Source organism: Ruditapes philippinarum, unplaced genomic scaffold, assembly GCF_026571515.1.
Source record: "Ruditapes philippinarum isolate M1 unplaced genomic scaffold, ASM2657151v2 ctg2512_1_1_1_1, whole genome shotgun sequence".
Lineage (NCBI taxonomy): Eukaryota > Metazoa > Mollusca > Bivalvia > Venerida > Veneridae > Ruditapes > Ruditapes philippinarum.
In genome coordinates, this window is record NW_026856896.1 from 39,324 (window position 1) to 62,710 (window position 23,387).

The 23,387-nt window shown below is 32.2% G+C and overlaps 1 protein-coding gene across 2 annotated transcripts in view; it reads right to left on the reverse strand.

Moving 5' to 3' along the window:
• Positions 1 to 11,250: 11,250 nt before the first annotated feature.
• LOC132748060 (acetylcholine receptor subunit beta-like 1) overlaps positions 11,251 to 23,387 on the reverse strand; it is a 38,874-nt gene continuing 26,737 nt past the window's right edge. For both annotated transcript variants that reach the window (XM_060737598.1, XM_060737599.1), the window contains exons 3-6: positions 20,363 to 20,520; positions 16,512 to 16,634; positions 16,077 to 16,169; positions 11,251 to 14,449 (exon numbers count right to left, since the gene is read on the reverse strand). In XM_060737598.1, coding sequence (XP_060593581.1) covers positions 13,733 to 14,449; positions 16,077 to 16,169; positions 16,512 to 16,634; positions 20,363 to 20,520 — 1,091 coding nt within the window. In that variant the 3' untranslated portion in view covers positions 11,251 to 13,732. The remainder of the gene's footprint in view (positions 14,450 to 16,076; positions 16,170 to 16,511; positions 16,635 to 20,362; positions 20,521 to 23,387) is intronic.

A 23,387-nucleotide genomic window follows, 5' to 3' on the forward strand; every position in this document is an offset into this window, starting at 1 on the left:
TTCAATGATTTTTGTCAGAGTTATGGCCCTTTAATAATTTTTAATTTTAAAGTTTGTCCGGACTACTTCTCTTATACCACTTATGCAATTTCAATCAAACTTTACAGGATTGATCTGTAGCTCAAGTCCTTGCGCATATTGCAAGGGTTTTCTGGTTGAATGATTTTTGGCCAAGTTATGGCCCTTTGATAAAAAGGTTTCTTTTTCTGTGTGTTGCCAGATACACAAAAGCTTGGTTGGACTACTCCTCATAAACTACTGGTGCAATTTCATTCAAACTTTACAGGAATGATAAGTACCAAGTCTAGTTGTGAATATTGTCAGCATTTTCCGGTTCAATGATTTTTGTTTGAGTTATTGCCCTTTAATAATTTTTAATTTTAAAGTTTGTCCGGACTACTTCTCTTATACCACTTATGCAATTTCAATGAAACTTTACAGGATTGATCTGTAGCTCAAGTTCTTGCGCATATTGCACGGGTTTTCCGGTTGAATGATTTTTGGCTGAGTTATGGCCCTTTGATTAAAAGGTGTTTTTTTTTCTGTGTGTTGCCAGATACGCAAAAGCTTGTCCGGACTACTCCTCATAAACTGCTGGTGCAATTTTATCCAAACTTTACAGGAATTATCAGTACCAAGTCTAGTTGTGCACTGTCCGTCTGTCTGTCCGTCTGTCACAAACTTTGTCCCAACATGAAATTGGCCATCATGAGGCGACACATGTGATTACTTATCGCTCTTGTTGGTAATAGAGTTTTCAATGATTTGGTATATATGAATTCATTACACTCCATCCTTGTGACATTGCAAAATACATTGCCTGTTGATAAATGCATTACATGTTGTTTTATGTATACAAGATAAATAACAAACATTTAAAAATATTTTATATAATAAGTAAACAAGTTTATATTTCTTTTTTTATTGAAGATCACTTTACAAACAAAAAGCATCATTTTGAAGGGAACACATTTGTATTATATTAATTTTTATCATGCAACTGCGATGATAACTGCTCGATAACACTTGACTGATAATTATTTTTGATATCAGGTTAGTAACCTGATATCAAAAATAAGCTCCCCCCATTTTAACAGACTTGTTTCAATAGCTTATTAGCCTTTAATCCAACAATTTTATCTAATATCCTGACAAGTCTATTTGTTATTTTATTCATTTTCAATTACGAACAGATTAGATAGCGAATAGTTAAGTTTTAAGCACCAACTTAATGAAGTGACGTCACAATTTATAAATAATTTCCAAAATGGCATCATCGATATTCACGTCATATTATTTAGATAAACATAACAAACAGGCCAGGCGATTTTCTTGGAGAACTTGTAAATATTTACTATGTACCAGATTGTTATATTGAATTTATAAGTGATCAGCAAATTGTTTCATGCATGTTTATTTTTGATTGCTGGTTTGACTTTGAAACTGAAATTATGCCTGATACTGAATGTTTGACTTTGACATGTCAAGGAAAAAAGTTTGAAACAGCTTGCAGTTATCAGAAAAAGTTATGTTTTTTTTCAAAAGTGGGCCAAGTTGGCCTGTGCCCATTTGACCCGACCCAAGCTGGTAGAGGGTCGAAATCCCCCCCTTTTATATTTATTAGTAAGTTATTATCAAACACACATTTTGTGAACCACTATCCCTAGTATGGTTCAGGTAGTAAGATAATGCAGCAGTCTAATATTTATTAAATTAAAGCAACAAAGTTTGAATCAGGTTTCGCTTAAATATTTATTTTTTTTCATTAATCAACACTTATTTCTGTAGCACCAAGGCTAAGGGACTTTGATTATATTAATGAAGTGTATCCCTGAAAAAAGAAGTAAATTCAAGTTATGTTTAGAGTAAAAACATGTATAGAGTAACTTATACTAGGCTTTAGGGGAGCTAATTCTAGAAATATTGATGCTAGAGTACAATTGAATTTTTCTTTGAAATAATGCAGTTTTCCTTATGTACACCAGCTGATTTTCTACCCAAAGTGGAAATTTTAGCAATAATTTTTACCTAAATCTAAGGTCCCTTTCTATTAAGTAAGAAAAATAACTGGAGTCCCATATTATGTGAGTGATGATAAGGAACATATATAATATTTGAAGTTAAAAAGTAATAGGTTGTTTCATGCTACATGTATATGGGTACTTTCTGTCTGCTAAGCATATTTGCAGAGTTATACCCCCTTTCTAGCCCACATGAGCACAAAGTGCTCAGAGGTGTCAGATCTTTTGGTTAGCAGTATGTCTATATTTTGTCATCTGTCCTTTGTTGTTGTCCTCAATTTATTAAAAAAAACGCTACTATAGACCACATGATGGATTTCGACCAATTTTTACAGGAATGATTCTTAGATGGTCCTCAAATAAAGTAAAAATTTCAAAAAAAATCTTCTTCTCTAAAATTTCAAGGTATTTTGCATGAAGCATCTCCTTGTGAGTCTCTACAAACGTTCTGTAAGTCTGACATACCCCCTGGACCACCCTGGGCTCACTAAGTTTCTATAGACTAAAATACTTCAGTAAAACAATCAATTAAGCTTTGTGTAAAATTATAATGCCAAAATCTAAGATATTTGTTATGAAGACTTTTGTATCAGACAGTGAGTCACATCAACAAATATTTGGAATTTATGCAGTCTGGAGAAAGAAACCTTAATATATGACTTCATTATTGTTGTAATAATTACACATAGTTACTCCCCTTTGATAAATGATCCTCATTGACCATGCTAATTGTTTAGTCGTATAACAGTTAGATTAAATAAAACACAAGGTTAGCTTTTAAAAAAGCTAGTAGCGACTCGCTTCGTAATTTTTTTCCAGGGGTGCGTTTAAATGTAAAAATGACAGTTCTGTTAGCTGAAGAGACTTCAGCGAACATCAAAATAAAAGTGACATAAAGTTATGGAAGCCAGTTCTCTCAGTTTAAGAAAGAGGAATATGAGTATATATGAAGATGCATGTAAACAGATAGAATGAAGTCCCTATGTCTATGCACATTTACTGTATGGCCTGTTGACCTTGCCCAAATAAATGTTAGATAGGTAGAATTCATAAAGATGTCTCTTTATACGAAGTTAAGTCGAAATATGTTATTTAGTATTGGAGTGAGTGACAGACACAAGTCCTAAAGTAAACACAAGTTGTCTATCAATTCAGCCAGAAAAGCCGGGATCCTATTAAAAAATATAGGGACCCCGGAAATTGACCAGTCTAAGATGTTTTTCAGATAAGCCGGGATCCTATTAAAACATATAGGGATCCCGGGAATTGACCAGTTCAAGAATTTAGTTTTCAGAAAAGCCGGGATCGTATTAAAATATAAAGAGATTCCAGGAATTGGCCAGTTCAAGAATATAGTTTTCAGAAAAGCTGGGATCGCATTAAAACATAAAGGGGTCCCGGGATTTGACCAATTCAAGAATGTAGTCTTTGATTTTTCCAATTAATTAGGCGTATAATTATAAGTATTGTGATTTCCGCATTTTAAGTTTGTTAATAAATAGCTCTAAATATATTTATATCCTAAGTTTAATTAATTTAACGTTCATTACATACATTAAAAAAAACTTAACGTTTAATGGCCTTTCATTACGACAATAATCAACACAAATATAGTTTATTATTTTTTCCTCTATATCTTATACGATCCCGGATCCCGGCCAATCCGGGGCGTCCCGGATCCCGGCCAGTAAATATATACACTTAATACCGGAAAGGATTAAATGACCGGAAAAAAGGAAAAAGAAAAAATGCACAGAACAGATGTACACTTATGTTAATTAACCAAACGAAAACTTACTACAGAGGAACAGGTGAAATCGCGAAATCAATAGTCAGTGTAAATATGATTTATTGAAAAGAATTCATGAAAACAAACATTTTAATCATCATTATATCTTTGCGCTCAAAATAATACTTGCTGCTTTTTAAAAATGGCGTGAAAATTGAAGGTTTTTTGACGCTATGTAAGATTAAATTTGATTGGCTAAATAATTTTGGATCCTAGCCCTGATAGATAAATTTTGTAGAAAGCTGGAAGCCAAGCTTCGATTAAATTTTTGGATGGATTCGGAGTTTTAGGTTGTTTCTCAGTAAAATCCTAACGTAATACCGGCTCGCCGTGGTGAGCCGGCATCAGGTACAGGGGTTTAATACTTATAGATTTAGTTCCATTTAATTTGACTTTGAATAATTAAAATGATTGTTGTCATTTGTTAATGTGTACACAAATATTATAAATTTTCTTATTGACACTCATTGTCAGGGGCGTAGCTGGGTCATTTTAAATATACGCACAAATGTTAAATGACATTGACCATCCAGGTCGGATGATTGAATTTCGCTTACATTTTCTTAACTTAGTCATTTATTTATGGAAATGATTCATAACTTAGTCATTTATTTATGGAAATGATTTATACTTAGACAAAACAAGTGTGACTAAACAGATCAGTTAAACTACAAAAATGTGCATATTACTAATCTATAATTTTATTAATATTATTATTTAAATATTCAAAGTGCTTGATAGCTTAAAAAGGATTTTTCTCTAGGTGAAATGTGCAAATTTCTGTTTTAATGATTTTGCATTAAACTTTGGTTGCTACAAACCACTGAATGTATTCAAACTTGAACCAGTCATACTGGTTATAACATAAAAATCTTACACCAGCTGTCAGTACAGATCTGAACATCTAGCTTAAGCATAATTGTTTTCGGCAATATGCTCTGCAGAGTTTTCTGTAAACAGTTACCCGTGAGCTAGAAATTCCCTTTAAAGCCAGGGGTGTAAGCAAGGTGTTTTAGCACCCGCGCAAACAGTAGATTATCCTGTCTGATATGCAAGAAATTGTTGTTGTGACATGTTTACCAATACCTCTAGCATGGATAATTCAGATCTGATAAGGAAAAAAAATACTCTTAATTTGAGACTATCTAGCAAGCAGTTAGCATCTATGGCAAATACTGATAAATATAAAGTATATAAAATGTCTAAGTATACTTATATTATAAGTTTTATTCTGGTGCAAGCCAGAAATGATGTCTAAGTGTATGTTCCTTCTTCACTCCAGTTATGGTTGAAACTTGCCATATGACTTCTCCAGTGTCAGTTTTATTATAAACCCACTATATCCCGCCCCCCTAAAGATAGTAAACAGTAAAATAACTTACTTAAAATTAATATATTAATTATTGATAAAATTAATTTTTGTACAACTGTTTTGCTGATTTGTGTTTTTATATATATGAAAGAATCTGGGTATTTATTTAATATTTGGTATTCGACTGGTATGTATAAGTACCCGGCAGAAACGAATATAAAAGAACATTTCGAAGAGAAGATGTGCACTTCTTTCCAAGCTGGAAATATGGTATTTCCAGGTTATGTTTCTTTGTTACATACTTATAAATAAAATGATGAGAAATATTGATGAAATTAAATGCTTATTTTCACTTTCCTTATTTTCACTGCAAAAAAAATATTTTCCACTGCAGTGAAACATATTTTCACCGGTGTCTTGCCAGACTAATTTCTGCTATATTCAGCCGAGTTAGTCTTTCATATTGTGATGTCAAAAAAGAGAAATGCATATGATAAACAAGTAAATTTAAGTATTTTCTATAAATAGTTTGTAGTATGAAAATTATCATGTTTCACTTGTGGCAACCACCACTCATGAAATATTTGTTTATACCACGCAATGAAAATAAATATTGTATTTATAGAAAAAACTTGGCTATCCTCTATTTCTTCAGTTATAATTTATAATGTTTATTACCTGACTGTAATGACTTGAAAAGTGAAAACTTGATTACAAGTCTAAAGATCATGTTTATGATTGAAACATGTTTTTGGGGGTTATACATTATTTGGAAATATAAAATGTTGAGCACCTATAGTTTGGTGCTTAAAATAAATTTGGTACCCAATCATTCCTGCAATAGTGTATTCTGCAACCAGTGATGCTTGAAAGAATGTGTAGATCTCCTCTGCTAAAACGAAAGATCTTCTAGCATGTAAGTTTATAGGACTGCACAGTGCAGTTAAAAGGCACAGACACTTGGGATGTGGAGCTCGTGTGTGTGTATTATTTTAGGACTTGAAATATGATTTTTTTTTTCAAAACAGCTTATATTAATTTTTTTTACATATATGATCAGTACATGTGCTGGGATTGACAAAGATATATATCTTATTTGGATTTTAAAGGCACCCCAAGTGTCTGTGATAAAAGGTATCTATCACAGGGACACAGCCCAGTGTTGGGATAGTGTAAAAAAGTAATTCTAAAAAAATATATATACTGTATATATAATAAAGTCTATATATTATATATACAGTATTTTTTTTTTAGAATTACCTTTTTACACTATCCCAACACTGTGCTGGGTCTGTCACAGTGTGGTATCTATAGGTTTAAAGCACCAGCCTGTTCAAGTATTACCCTATGTAAAATTAATTAATACCCGCTGGTGTTATTATTTATCACAAAACGTCTGTTGATAATTTCTTAACAGATCATAAGGATTATTTGAACGGATGCAGATCGTGGCCGAGATGATCGACTCGGTCGAGTTCATTTAGGGCCGAACAAGATGATTTCAATTTACTACTCGGCATTTGTGTAATTCACTCATAGATGGACAGCAACATTCACTACTGTATGTTTTTATTTTAAAAACATAAGGAGTGGTCCATTAGTTACTTCATATTTACTTCATAGTAGATCTATGCAAAATATAAAGATCCAAATTAATTTATAGAAAATCATGAACATCCGAGCGGCTATTTTAAAGCCGAAACATTGATTAAAATTGTTATTATTTACTCGTAAAAACAGTCAAACTCCTTCGCTTTAACCATTACTTTATTGATGCAATGAAATATTGACAGTATTTAATTTAATTGCAACAGCAAATGTTCTCCACTAAAATAGTCTTACGTTTCTCACGTCTGACATTTTTCACGACCCTCCCGTGAGATTCGTAAGATCTTACATTTTTCACGGGTCTGACGAATCTCACGCTACACCGGTACAAAAGCAGTATACCAGCTTTTTTGCAATAAATGCTGTTGTTTTTCCTTGTGTCCAGAATGATATGCACATACTGTTAAGAAATATATTTAGAAATACATTGAAAATTGTATATTTGTGCTATTCTTATTCTATTCTTCCCGATACATGTATGAATCAAAAGCTCGGCAACACTGTTCATTTTTGGGACATTTTACACTGTTCAAGTAATCATTCTGGGAAAACAGAGCGAGTGCATGCATGATCTGAAATTTTTGCAAATAGGTTTTTTTCTGAGATCTACATCAAATAGAATATCATATAATCAATCTTGAAAAATTATTTCCAATCCGGTCATGTCAAAAGCCTCAGTGGAGTCCCTTTAAGTAATTCATATATGACATTGACCTTGAGATGACTGACCATCAAGGTCAAATACTGAATTTAACTTATTGTCATATCGTTAAATTTATTTGTTTTGTGTTTATAAGAAGAATTCCTTGAAAAATATTTACCTCATTTTGACTGTAAAAGTACATAAATTATAACAACCTTAGAATTCAGCCATCAGAGGCCATTAATGCTAAAGGTATAAGAGTATGAGTCTGAAGTTTACAATATTTATGATTTCTCTTTGGTTACAGAGAGAAACAGTTTTCCTTTTTGTATTTTATTATATTGAAAAATGTATAATTTGCTGTCAAGTTGTGTGTAACTAAATATGTGACTAGTACATTTTACATTATTTTCTGTTCTTAGTAATTAATCTATAGAATAAGAGTATAGGTAAAAGAATCTCTGGTAAAAAATATTTAAAATCTTAAAAGCACATATAATGTGTCAGAGATAAATAATTTTGTAATTCTTTAGAAAGGTCAAACATGTGTTCAATAATGTTTTAATGATGTATTTAGTACGGAATGCCGTTAGGGCCATCGCCTATGAATGTGTTGATCTGAAACGCGATAGTCGATAGTACGATGGTGAAAACGCGAAATCACGAAACTACGATGGTGAAAACGCGAAATTACGATGATGAAAACGCGATAGTACGATGATGAAAACGCGACAGTACGATACTACGATGATGAAAATGCGATTAACTTTCGTGTTTTCACCATCGTACTGTCGCGTTTTCACCATCGTAGTTTCGTGATTTCGCGTTTTCACCATCGTAGTTTCGTGATTTCGCGTTTTCATCATCGTACTGTCGTGTTTTCATCATCGTACTATCGCGTTTTCACCATCGTACTATCGCGTTTTCATCATCGTACTGTCGTGTTTTCATCATCGTACTATCGCGTTTTCACCATCGTACTGTCGTGTTTTCATCATCGTACTATCGCGTTTTCATCATCGTACTATCGCGTTTTCACCATCGTAGTTTCGTGATTTCGTGTTTTCACCATCGTACTATCGACTATCGCGTTTCAGATTAACACATTCATAGGCGATGGCCCTAACGGCATTCCGGAATGCCGTTAGGGCCATCGCCTATGAATGGTTTGATCTGAAACGCGATACTCGACAGTACGATGATGAAAACGCGAAATCACGAAACTACGATGGTGAAAACGCGACAGTACGATGGTGAAAACACGATAGTTTATCGCGTTTTCATCATCGTAGTATCGTACTGTCGCGTTTTCATCATCGTACTATCGCGTTTTCATCATCGTGCTTTCGCGTTTTCACCATCGTAGTTTCGTGATTTCGCGTTTTCACCATCGTACTATCGACTATCGCGTTTTAGATCAACACATTCATAGGCGATGGCCCTAACGGCATTCCGTAATTTAGAGCATTGTAAATGTTTAACAACTGAAAAGAGTAACACTGAACAAACAGTCATGTGTTGTAAAGGTAGCAAAATGTGAGCAGTATTATTTTGACTTCCATACAAAATACTGAATTATTGTAATTATACCAATTGCCAGATAATTTCTCTACATGTACATGGTCAATGAGTACATGTAACTATTTGAGAAGTGCAACAAGATATGTAAAAGGAAAGTTTAAAAAATATTTTTTTTTATCTTTTCTCAAAGACGTAAGGCTCCTCCTATGGAATCCCCCGTCTAAAACAGCCCAAATTTGCATTGATGATAGAAATATGATATCAAATTGTCCCAGGTTTAGATTACCCCACAAATTTCAAGATGCTTGTAAAGAATTACACAACCCGGTCATTGGTTATAAAGATGTGTATAAAAATGTTTACTGTCTTGCTTGCAACGAAAATCTAGAGGCTTGTTATTTACAGCGAAATATGTAAAACAGACAAGGCAAGATTTCAATAATTACTGATTCAGCTTTATTGTCAATGGAAACCGAGGAAGGATCATACAGTCTGGGCCAATGTCCAAACGGAAAGTTGAATAACCAAAAACTGGTAAGATGATTAATATGTATTATACTCGGAGATATTAAAATCTTTTTATAATTGCTAACATTTTTCTTAATATTGATGCAATGAAAAGAAATTATTTTAATATTGCTAAGATACGAATTCTTGCATCGAAAATTAGATTTTATCTTGAATTTAAGCAAACGAATTCCGTTTACTTTTACAGAGCGAGTGCATAAAAAAAACTTGCCCTTTCGGGCACAAGAAAGTTGGAAATTCTTGCAGGCCGTTTGTTTTGCAAATTTCCGGTGCCAGTTTGTCTTATCATCTAAGATTTTTATATAAAACAATCAAATTTAACGACAACGAAGTTCTTATGGAAGCCCGTCGTTTTGTATTGCACCATAAGGAAACAGCAGAGGCAATATGTAATGAAGAAGTTACCGGCGTTGCTATGGAATGCTATTTTATCGCAGTTATGGTCAAAATGACAAAGCACATCAGACAACGGACGTCGATATATAAAGATTACGAAATTTTAACTAGTAAAATATCATTTTACAACAGCATAGAGAAGAAAGAAGATTTTCCGATCAGAGTAGAAGTTAATGAGAACGTTAAATATACAATGACATTGGGAAAAATATCGGAACTTCTACTGTTAATTGACGACAAGACGCCTGCATGTCCATATCCAATCGCCATGACTACTCTACAGTTCTGTGATTTGGAAATAATTCCGGCAAACACTTGTGAAAATAGTATAGTAACCCTGGAAAATGGTATCGTATTCTATAAAGGGGAGTATGTAAACTTATACACCGATATAAACTCTTACAAAATTGTTGTTTGCTATGACAAGTATGTATCTAAGATGAAAATGGCTGGGAGGGTTTCTTTTTCCAGTGGCGACCATCTTCATATAATGTCTCAACATCACAAACTGATTGCTGTAGTCATTGTCTTCTTTTTTCTTAAATTTTATTAATTCTTTGTCATTTTATGTTTAATATTTCAACGTGTTTATGTCGTCCTAGCTCTGCGACATTTGACTTAATCTACATTTTCGAACATTGAATTAACTATTTTTAGTTATTTACAAATAGTATTAAAATTGTGTCCCGCACTTCATCTCAATGCTTTTTTAATCTAGAAAACTTACGAACTGATTTTGTGTTGAAAAAACCCTGTATATTTAATAAAGTCTCAGGGATGTTTAGGAATATTTTAGTACATTTTTCATTCGACATTCGGCAATTTACACTAATTAAATTGATGTTCTTTGCTCTTGAGACTATTCTGAACTTTAGAGAAACAAACTGCGTCTGTTTATCACATTCACATATTGTAATATCGGAAAGGATAGGTTACAATGGAAATAAGTATAACATGAACACATTCAAATGTCGACAATAACCAGTAATGTATTTACATATTAAAGTGCAGCATTAAAACCAAAGAAAACATAAAACATACATTAAAAACTACACAAAAAAGAAAGAAACAAACAAAAACAAATTGTTCTCTAATTTTAAAATTGAGTGAAATAAATATATAATTATTTCAATAAAAACAAACGTTTCTCTTTAGTCTTCTTCAGTAAAAAATTGACGTTCATGAAATAACAAAATGTTTCTTTCTTTTTTTTTAGTAAAATAAATCACATTTGAAAATTGCAGCCGATCTTATTTCCCGGCATAAAATGACATGTGTATGGTTTGTTCTTGTAGTAAGATTGATCAAACAAGTATGCTATTACTTATACAAATTTATGTATCAAATTTCAGTCTACTTTATATTGCTCTGGTTTAACAAAGATATATTTTGCTTAAATGTGTGATTTGTAAAAAAATAAACATGTACACATATAAGACATGTTTCTTTTTAAACTATAAACTATTTACAGGTATATACAGTATGAATATATAGTGTCATTAAAATGACTGGCAGAAAAGACAAAAGTCTCTTGACCAGTAATAGGGAATGCAGCTTCCCAAACATAGTTTGTGCATTATTTTATTCAAATTCAATTAATTCAGCAAATATTTCCGAGTTTTCAATAGATTTCTGCAATCAAAGTATTTTACAAAAAGATAAATAAAGTGTTGGATGAAACATTATAAAATGAAAAAAATCTAAAGAATGAAAGTAAATCCTTGTCAAGAAGTTTTATCATACATTGTACTATGTTCACATTAATTTTTATAAACTCAATATACATGTACAAAATATAGTTTATTGCATGTGCAATTTTTCCAGCAATCAAGTTACAGAAGGAAAGAACGGAAATTTGCGTCATTACAGGAGTTCTTTATCAACATCCATTCCTTTTCAATACAATATGATACCGACTAGTACAGAAATATATATAGGCAGTGGATCCGCCGCATCAACAATATGACTGTTCCACTTATTGGCATACTCTGTGAATGAGTAAAAAACTGCTCCGTTAGGGAAAATACGCTTGTGACGTCGTTAACGTCAATTTCAAAGTTATACCGTGCGCCACATTGCTTTACATGTACATGACACTAACTGCATAACTTTTTTATTTGTTTATATTTCTTGTTGGTATTTTTTGTATCATTTAGGGAATAGATTCCGATTTATGTTCCGTGTATTTTTATGTAAATTCATTTAACAGGTAACGAATCATTTACAAAGTCCGGTTAATTTTTGATCATCCCTCGTACATATACATGTGTTGTAAACAAAATTTATAATCAGCATTAATATATATAGTTGTATTTTGTTTAAAGAAAAATATCTATTTAATGATTTTTATGCGTCACTTTTAGAGTTGTTAAAGTTTTCGTGACTTGTAAACTTTACGGCTGCTATTTTTGTAAAAAAAGTGGCAGAAAATAACATTAGAGAAAGTAAGCCGTTCGTCCTGTTTTATCAAAATGCGTAGTATAAATAAATAAACATTTTAACAGTGCACATACATGGTTTAGTAAATCAATCAAGTGGAAAACAATGGATTATAACAGTGACAGTGTTTACAGGTAAGTTATCGTGCTAAATGTAGAATACATTCTTACACTTAAAAAGATATGTCTTTTTTGTGAATGAAATAAATCACATTTGAAAATTGCAGCCGATTTTATTGCCCCGCATAAAATGACATGTGTATGGTTTGTTCTTGTAGTAAAATTGCTAAAACATATTTATGCTATTACTTATACCTATTTATGTATCAAATTTCGGGATATTTATATTGGCCTGGTTTAACAAAGATATATTTTGCTCAAATTTGATATTTGTAAAAAAATAAACCTTTCTTTGTACACACAGATAAGATGTGTTACTTTTAAAGCTATAAAATATTTACAGGTATATACAATATGAATATATAGTGTCATATATAGTGAATTACTGGCAGAAAAGACGAAATTATCTTGACCAGTAATAGGGAATGCAACTTCCCAAACATAATTTGTGCATTATTTTATTCAAATTCAATAAATTCAGAAAGATATTCATAGGTTTTAATAAATTTCTGCAATCAAAATTTTTTACTAAAAGATAAATCATGCGTTCCTGGATGAAACATTATAAAATAAGAAATTCTAAAGAATGAAATTAAATCCTTGTCGAGAAGTTTTATCATGCATTGTACTATGCTCACATTAGTTTTATAAAGTGAATATACGTGTACATATACATGTGTTGTAAACAATATTTATAATCAGCAGTAATTTATATAGCTGTTTAAAGAAAAAATATCAATTTAATGATTTTTATGCGTCAGATTCGACTTGTTGAAGTTTTCGTGACTTGTAAAATTTACGGCAGTATTTTTTTTGTAAAAATAAGTGACAGAAAATAACTTTCAAGATAGTAAGCCGTTCGTCCAGTTTTAGTTTACATAAATAAACATTTTAACAGTACATATACATAGTTTCGTAAATCAGTCAACTGGAAAAAGCGACAGTGTTAACAGAAAAGTAATCGTGTTAAATGTAGAAAACATTCATACACTTATAAAGACATGTCTTGTTATGTTATATATATTATTACAAAATGTCCATGCATAAATGACAGAATTGAAAAAAAGTATATGTTCAACGTTAACGCAAACTTGTATTCATGAAGGCTTATCCTCGTGGTATCAATACGCCGAAATTCGCAAAATTTCTACAGTAAAAAGCACTATTTTATTTTTCGACAATTTGGATAGAAAATCGGATGTAGTCCCTATTTCAGTTCATTATTAAGAAAACATTTTTAGTTCTCTCTCGTCAAAACATGTAGATTAACAAGTGATTGATGGAACAACGAATAATCTAGTTTAAGATAAAACTTACTTCATATTCAATTTTTATAGGTTTCATTAAACGAATCTGTCATTTGTTTTCACGAAAGATTGCATAAAAGAAACCTGCAGAAGTAGAAACTAAAGTTAAAGTGAAGAATATTGCTGCTATTTTATCAACGGCGTCGACAACCATGTCCCAAGTAAAGTGTGTTGTTTCCGTGACATTTTTGGCTTCCTTGTTGTTATCGGTAATGTTATCCGAAGATGAAGTTGCTTCTGTCTCAATGCTTTCAATTGTATGGACCTTGTTAGATTTGGTATTTTTCTTACAGAATACTTTGCTAATTTTAACGAGAAACACAAGAAAACGTGGTACTGCCGTGTCCTTGTCCATTAATTCTGCTTTCGTTAAAAGTACAGATAAAATTGTGATGATTGTTGACTGGGCAGTTTGAACAACTAGATATATCGAAAAGAGCGGTATCTTCTCGGAATGCGGAGGCATAACAGAATCTACAATGGTCAAGTAGAAGGAGAAAGCTAGGAATACTGTAACCGCGTATCCTGATCTGTTACCACCGTTAGGTATTGCAAACACGAAAAGTCCTAGAATATTTACTAACAGAACTGGAAGAAATAATGTCATCAGTGCGTGTTGGGGTTTCCGCTTCAACTTTATTTCATAAATAAGGACATCCACGCCCAATCTTTCTGAATGTTTTACACTTGTGTCGTGGATTTCCCATACAGGGCTGGCATCGTAATAGGTTAACAACACATTATTAGATACTGCGGTTAGATTAATCTGCAATTAGACAAAAAATCCACAACACAGTAGTGTATATATCATTCAAGGGTATTTGAGCAACACATTAGCTTCAATTTTGTTTTTACGCCGAGTTTAACACATTTTATAACACATCGAGGTCCTCCTTAACGGCCTTCCTGGAAAACTTACTAGTAATTACTTATTTCTTTGCAAGTGACCTACCACAAATCCTACATCGGAGATCAAATCGGCGAATTCTGGATTACAGATCCGATACTCACCCTATTATGTCAAGGGTATGGACAACTAGAATCTATCATTTCAAATTTATAACAGCTTTTGGTAGAATTCATGTTAAATATTTAATGGTTTTGTAAATAATGCCATCATGCTCTTATTTGTTTTCAATTATTTTTTTAGATAAAATGTGGCGTTTGAAATTTTGTCATTGAAAACAAAACAAAACAAATCAATGAAAATGATTTATATGTCCATACCGTGACACTGCTTTTAACATTTTTATCATTAAAACATGAAACGATTTCATCGATTTATTGTCAGAATATTTCCTATTTAATATTTTATCATTATTTCGTTATTGAAAAACATGAAACGATTTATGATCGATGATCGATTTATTGTCAGAATGTTTCTTTTTTTATGATCCGAAATTAGAAAAAAAATTACTTATTGTATTTTTGATAAAGTTCCTTCCGCTACTTCCAAGTTCAAAGGTTTTATTATCTAAAGTTAGAAAAAACATATGTGCTCAAATCTCGAGAGGGACTTGGGAGTTAGCTATCCAGCTAGCTTACTGAGCGTCGGTGGTTCTACTGAAGTACCTATAATAACTGGAAAGTCTCAACATGCCCTTCACTGTGTTGGTGCGAAATAAAACCCAACACCAACAAAGACAACAAAAGATTATTTCAGTGCAGGTATTATGGTAGAGCCAACAATCTTCAATAATTTGTTCAAATCGCATATAGGCGACATGGCACGGTCGTGCATGAATTTTTGCTGTGACGACATACGCGTTCTTCACACAATCAGAACATCTCGGCTATTATTGATAATAACCTCGGACTTAATACGGATACCACGTGGTGTTATATGTAAACAAAAACATAGGATGTAATCAGTGATAGTGTTTTTATTATTGTACATACTAGTATTTGACATCCAAAGGAAAATAAAGTATATTTCAGTAAAACTATGTCTGAACATATGCCTGGCAATTTTATCAGTTTAAAAATGCCCACAATTTTAACCAAATCCGAACTGATGTCAAAAGGTAGACATGATGCACTTTCGGTTTGTGCAACCATACTCGTAAGCACATAAACAATGAAGTTTACTTTTATGAGTATATCTATTTATAAATCTAGTTATCAACACCCATCATTGAATAACTTTTTATTAACATGTTCAACTTCTTAGCGTAGGTTAGACCGAAATATCGTATCCGTCATGTGTATTCTTACTATTGTGCTCGAGCTTGTGTTTCGAAGTTTGACGGAAAGGGCAGAGAAGACGACATTATTTACATACAAGCTGGCGGTTATAAGAAATATTGGGATAAAAATAGTAAAGGTAGCATTATGTGGTCAATTTGGGTTACGTTTATTTGCAAGCGATTGTTTTATCATTAAAAGTTGCTTACTGCAGTGTAGCTCCACGACATCAACTTTATTTCGCAAGTTTGTATATCATATGGGTAATAAGTCATGTCTATATCACACGCCGTTTCAAACACCTGGAATATTGATATACATGTTGTCAGTTGAATATTCTATGTAAAGAAGCTGATGTTACTGACAATGCACAAATTTAGTACGTTTATTTCATAACAAAACTTGGAGGTAAAAATAGTACATTCTGTTATAGTTTGCACTAAAGTTTTCATCTGGATTGTGATAATATAAGTTTTTATATGTTTCTTAAAAAATAGATTTGATTTTTTAAAGATTTTGTAACCTTATTTGGAGTCACGTCGCATTACTACATGATTAAGTACAATGTATGTTTATAGTTGATGTAGTTGATATCTGGTGATTTAAAAAAAAAAATATTCTTGCGAGTAATAAAATGCACGTACCTCATGAGGGAACCACCTAATCTCACCGTAAACAAAACTTTCAACCAAAATAGTTTCATGTCCAAGACTTTCATATGATTTAACTGAATTGGCTAGAACTAGATCTGGCTTCCAAACATCGTCCTGAAAGAAATGTTACAGTATATACTTTTTCTATAGCTATGTACATGTATATTATTGGCATTATACTATATATGCCACTGAGGGAGACCGAAAGGCTGAAAGCTACGGCAAATTCAAATTAGCTTTTTTAAGTATATACGATATGCGGCAAATTTAAGATTTTGTCTACATAAGACCGAATGTCTTTGCGGACAGTTATATGTTTACAGGAAATGAAGTTCTATAACTGAAACCATATCTTGAGCCATAATGAAAGATTCATTATATAAAAATATTGGCAACAAAGTCTGGTAAAACATGTAGATGAAATTAAATCCCTTATATTCCTAAGTCAAATTACAATATGCTTCTGAGGCCCAAGAAACGGAGGTACAATTAGAAAATATCAGTAATAATCTTATAAATTTTAATATAGATGATAAACTATTTTTTGAAACACTGTTAAGTGGAATTAGGGGAAAAACTATTTCGTACTCATCTTATAAAGAAACAAGAAGACAAAACTCAGGAAAAATATTGATATAAATAAGTAATTTAGAAAGACGGTCTAATATTAATATTCAGGTTTTAGAAGAAAAAAAAAGAAGAATTACTTCAATTCCGAAATAAGAAAATGCAAGGTATTTTTATAAGATCTAGGGCCAAATGGATTTCAAAATAGGAAAAAAGCATCAAGATATTTTTGTTACCTTGAAAACAGAAATTATGTCTCAAACAATGAATCCTTTAAATGATATATCGGGTACTTTGCTTACAGATCAAAAGGAAATTCTACAAGCAGTAGCTTGTCATTTTAAAAAATTGTATACCTTAAGGGAAACAGATAACGTAAACCTTACTGCTCTATTTGATAATAATATCATATCAAAACTGAGTGATGAAGAAAGCCAAGGCCTTGCAATTGATGGTCTTTTAACTTTTAAGGAAATATTAGCCAGTATAAAAAATATCAAATGATTCTCTCCAGGCAGTAGTTTTACAATGGTTTTCTATATTTTTTTTAATGATTTAGGTCATTTTGTAGTAAGAGCAGTTAATCAAGCTTTTGTTTCAGGAAAATTATCAGATAATTTTAAACAAGGGGTTATAACGTGCATTCCTTAATGAAAGAAAGACAAGCATTATCTTTATTCAATGTTTCTAATAAAATTGCACCAGTAAGTATTGCCCAACGCCTTAAAACTGTATTAAATAAGCTTATATGTGAAGATCAAACTGGTTTCTTATCTGGAAGTTACATAGGTGACAATATAAGACATATTTATGATATTAAGCAATATACAGATGATCATCAAATTCCTGGAATATTGTAACTTATTGATTTTGCAACAGCCTTTAATTCTATATCACGGACATACTATAATGCTTGATGGAACTGTTAAGTCTCTCAGACACACTATGCAAGTATTAATTTTTTTTTGCTAAAATATCGGGTTTTGCTAAAATTTCAGCATAAACATAGATAAAACAAAAGCAGTATGGATTGGTTCTATGAAAGGGAATTCTCAAATAATGTGCCCGGATTTTAATCTTCAGTGGAACTCTGTTTTCAGCTACTTGGTGCACGTGTTTATTTTGAAATTAATTTAAATAACATGATTCAAGCTATTTATTTATCTAATCAAGGTGAAATTAATAAGTTATTTACTCATTGGTCAAGACGTATTAATATCCCTATTGGTAAGAATGATGTAGTTGAGTCATTAGCATTACCTAAACTAAATCATCCATTCTTAGCTTGCAAAATCCTGATATAGAAACAATTAATTAAAGCTTTACAAAACTCCTTCTTTAAATTCCTATGGAAGTCATTACCAGATAAAATTAAAAGAATTGTTGTTTTTCAGGATAATGAAAATAAAGGTTTCAGAGTTATAAACTTAGATACTTTCATAATGTCTCTAAAACTGACATGGATAAGAAGAATTTTAATGTATTATACTGAATATTATAATTTTCTAAATAACATGTACTCTTTTCTATCAAATATAAGTAAATATGGTGAGCAATTTTTGGTTAATAAACTTCAGACAGTGCAAAATAAATTTTGGAAGGATGACTTTACTGGGCTCATACAGTTGCTTAAGCAGTACCAAGGAATATGAGTGAATTTTGCTCACTTCCTATTTGGCATTATTCTATGTTTAAAATGGGTGGTTCTACTTTTTGTTTTTCAAGATATATGTAAATTGCGGTATTGCATTGGTTAGACAATAGAGGTAATTTGCTTCCATTTGATGAATTTTTAACTAAGTTTGATACAAATACAATTTTGTAGGGTATCCAAACATTATAGAGTCTATTAGGAGACTTTTAAATCAAATGTCTTTAAGACACCTACCTCAGAAAGAGGAAATGTCTGTCCAGCCTTTAATGATCAAGATAATCAATAGTCAAAAGAAGGGATGTAGACAAATCTTAGAGAAAATATATCCTCTATTGCTAAGAGAAAATGGGAAGATGAACTCAATTTGAATGATGATTATAATTGGAATGGCATTTATAGGCTCCCTTTTAATATTACAAAGGATTCAATTTTACGATGGTTTCAGTATAAAGTTTATCACATGATACTGGCAACAAATTGTCTTTTGAAACAACCATAGTGATCCTATAAAACATTTATTTTGGGATTACAAATTAAGTTTTTCTTTTTGGGAATGTATAAAATTATGGATAAATTCAAAATGTAGAGATGAACACTTAGATAATGCAACATTGAATTTAATTTTGTTGGGAAAGTACTAGTATATTCTTTATCGATGCAAATAAAAAAGCTAAACTCCAAGCGTTCAACTTTCCCTTGAATTGCTGACATTTTTTGGTAAAAATATCAATGTTATACATGTTATATTGGACTTTTTCCTTTATTTTAAAAGAGTTCTGTAATATTATAAGTTCTGAAAGGAATATTTTTCTAATATTACAATAAAAAAGGTCTGGCATTAATGATTATTACAAATTTGGTAAGATACTATTTAATTATTATCTTTGTTATCTTTATAAACTTTATAGAGTCTTAAAAGAAATCTCTTGTTCCTCCTTTGTCTCTCTCAATATATCGTATGTATATGCATACATGTTTTGTATTGTGAAAAAAAAATCTGAAAAAGTTTGGTAAAATACCAAGTCCTTTTAATCGAGACTGTATGTGTCAGGCAGGTTATGTATGCCATATTCTGTTAAACTCGGTGCTTACCATTCAAGTTAAAAAAGCTTAATGTAAATAAGTCACTCCAAAATTCTACACAAAAGTTATTGTAAACACTGGTGATTTAAAAAGAAATAGTTAAGAACCGCAATATATTTTGTCTTTGTCAGATTGTTATATGACAATGTGTGATAGTTTCATATGAATTTTTTAAGCAGGAAACTGGTCGTAATGTTCCCTTATTTATTGTTGTCCCCTGATCTTGTACATTGTGTGTTTGTTCAGTTCCCAATGCTCGAATAAAACCTTTCCAGGATAAACATTTGCCGAGCCCAAACACATCGGTTCTGCATATTCCTGTGATTCATACTATATTCATCTAAAATACTATAAAAATGTATTCATTGACAAGATGAAAATTTGTCGTTGGTGAATACAAAATATTTTCAGTGACTTTTACTAGAGATACATTATTATGCGTGTAGTTGTATCTATATCTGAACAATACTCGTTTACACCACACAAGTAGAGAAAGGCAATACGTCACACGGAATGGAATGTTGGTATGGAATATTACCTGAGGCCAATATGTCAAAAGTAAGAGGTTGAATTCCAAAGGATCCCATTGCAAGTATGTATCGTACCATGCTATGCTCATGAAGGCTGTTGTCTTTAATGTTTCGGTTATCTCATCTAAGTCAATAATCTTTTCAAGATAGAAAGCAATTTTTACATCTGAAACATAAAAAAGATGATTTATTGAAACAAATACCATCTAATGCCCCAAAATTATTCATTGCAAAAATTGCGGTGCGTACGAGGGATGTTCAAATATGAATGCAAATACGCCAATATCTCGCCTTTAACCACATTTTGCACGAACTATGTACATGTATTGTATCGATGGTTGTGTAAGTAATAGATACGGTACGAGTTTTTCTTCAAAGTGTCTTCTTACAGACTTAAGACGACAGTTTGCTAGGAGAAACAACAAATTGTTCGAGGCGCATTTAATAATAAATATATATAATTTAAAATGATTTACGTTCTTGTTGAAAATATAAAACTATAGAAAATATTTCCATGGCTTAAAAGCTTTAAGTAGTGCAAGGTGTGGCGAATTGTATTTGCACGAAATTTTCGTGCACTTATTTTAATCGGACATAATATATACAATGTGAAAATGGCTGCCTTTAATAGAGAGTCTTATTTACTAAAATCAATTATCTCGATCAACATTGAAACAAGCACTCAACTTTTGTAAGTTTCCTTACTTGTTTAGTAATGGGAACATGTTCTTTTGTTTTTTTTTCTGATTAGACGTTATAAAGAAATGGTAGAGTTTCAGCATATTTCAAAGAACAACTAAAAAAATTTCAACAGTTACTTTGTTCCAGGAAATGTCCGTTCAATTTATTTTAAGTTCATTACAACTTTCCGTCCGTTTCTATGGTGTCCTGTTTGAGGCAGTTAAAATATCACCTGTTAAAATATAAGATGACTTAATATCTTGTTTTGGCTTTTTCAGGAATCGTCGGTGGTTATACTCAGGTGTCCGTTCGTGTCTGAAATAATGCACGGAAGGGCACCTGAATTATTCCACCACCAGTAGAGCTGGAAAGTCGCAATATGACCTATACTGTTTATACCCAAACAAGCACTGACAAAATACGAGCGCACGGCTCTTGTTAATAGACAAGTAGCGATGTATAACATTCGCTTTCGCAAAGCTTTATAAGAAACATGCGAGAGTTAAGGTTAATCATCGCAAATGTTCTAACATTTTGTTTCTCTCGAAGGTTAAGTTAAGCGTGTGAAAAAATCAAGGTTGTATGGAACCAAATGTTTTATTCGAGAATGCAGAATTGATTGATTGATTGATTGATTGTATATATATAGGTTTGTGAAACATATTTGCATCTACAAAATACCTTTCAAAAACACTGGATCCAAAGAAGGATGCAAGAACGTGGAAAAAAACAATAAATTTGGAGAAAATAAACGTTCATACAGTGCTAAAGTATAAATACCCAAGTACTTTTGGCGTATTATGCCTTCATCAGGGGTGTATTACATGTATAATGTGCACACAATCGAGCACAAAATCTCAATACGTGTGTACTGTATAGTATCAACAAGAGCGATCAGTAATCACATGTGTCGCCTCATGATGGCCAATTTCATGTTGGGACAAATTTTGTGACAGACAGACGGACAGTGAACAACTAGACTTGGTACTGATCATTCCTGTAAAGTTTGGATAAAATTGCACCAGTAGTTTATGAGGAGTAGTCCGGACAAGCTTTTGCGTATCTGGCAAAAAAACCTTTTTATCAAAGGGCCATAACTCGGCCAAAAATCATTCAACCGGAAAACCCGTGCAATATGCTAAAGGACTTGAGCTACAGATCAATCCTGTAAAGTTTCATTGAAATTGCATTAGTGGTTAAAGAGAAGTAGTCCAGACACACTTTAAAAATAAAAATAATTAAAGGGCCATAACTCTGACAAAAATCATTGAACCGGAAAATGCTGACAATATGCACAACTAGACTTGGTACTGATCATTCCTGTAAAGTTTGGATGAAATTGCACCAGTAGTTTATGAGGAGTAGTCCGGACAAGCTTTTGTGTATCTGGCAACGACAGAAAAAAACACATTTTTGTCAAAGGGCCATAACTCGGCCAAAAATCATTCAACCGGAAAACCCGTGCAATATGCGCAAGGACTTGAGCTACAGATCAATCCTGTAAAGTTTCCTTGAAATTGCATTAGTGGTATAAGAGAAGTAGTCCGGACAAACTTTAAAATTAAAAATTATTAAAGGGCCATAACTCTGACAATATGCACAACTAGACTTGGTACTGATCATTCCTGTAAAGTTTGGATGAAATTGCACCAGTAGTTTATGAGCAGTAGTCCGGACAAGTTTTGTGACGGACAGACGGACAGACAGACAGACAGACAGACGGACAGACAGACGACGGAGAAGTGATCCCTATATGTCGCCACTACTCCGTAGAGGCGACACAAAAATTGAACTGAAACACAGTCGCTAGAAAGGTGATACAATTACATCGATTATGAATAGACCGTTATTGAATGGTCATTGTGTAGTACTTTACAAAAGAGAATATAGCCTGCGGTCAATATGGCATAAACTCGGTTAAATATATCGTTTAAAAGAAAAAAATATATATAAACTAAAAAAATAAAACTTCACATATAAGGGCGTTTTGTGTTTTTAGCTCGACTATACGAAGTATATGGAGAGCTGTCCTACTCGCCCCGGCGTCGGCGTCGGCGTCCGCGTCCAGATTTTAGATTAAAGTTTTGGTGCAGTAAAATATTTTTCACTATAACTTTGTCATTTCTTAAGGTATCAACTTCAAACTTCAAATATATGTTCCTTATCATCAACCACATCTTATGTGACAAGGTTCATAACTCTAGCACCAATATTTTCAGATTTATCTCCCCTTGAACTTAGAATTTTCCTTAAAAAATACTATTTTTTACTGTTTCTTCTTTATTTCTTAAGGGATCAACCTCATACTTTAAATATATGTAAGTTATCATCATCCCCATCTTATGTGACAAG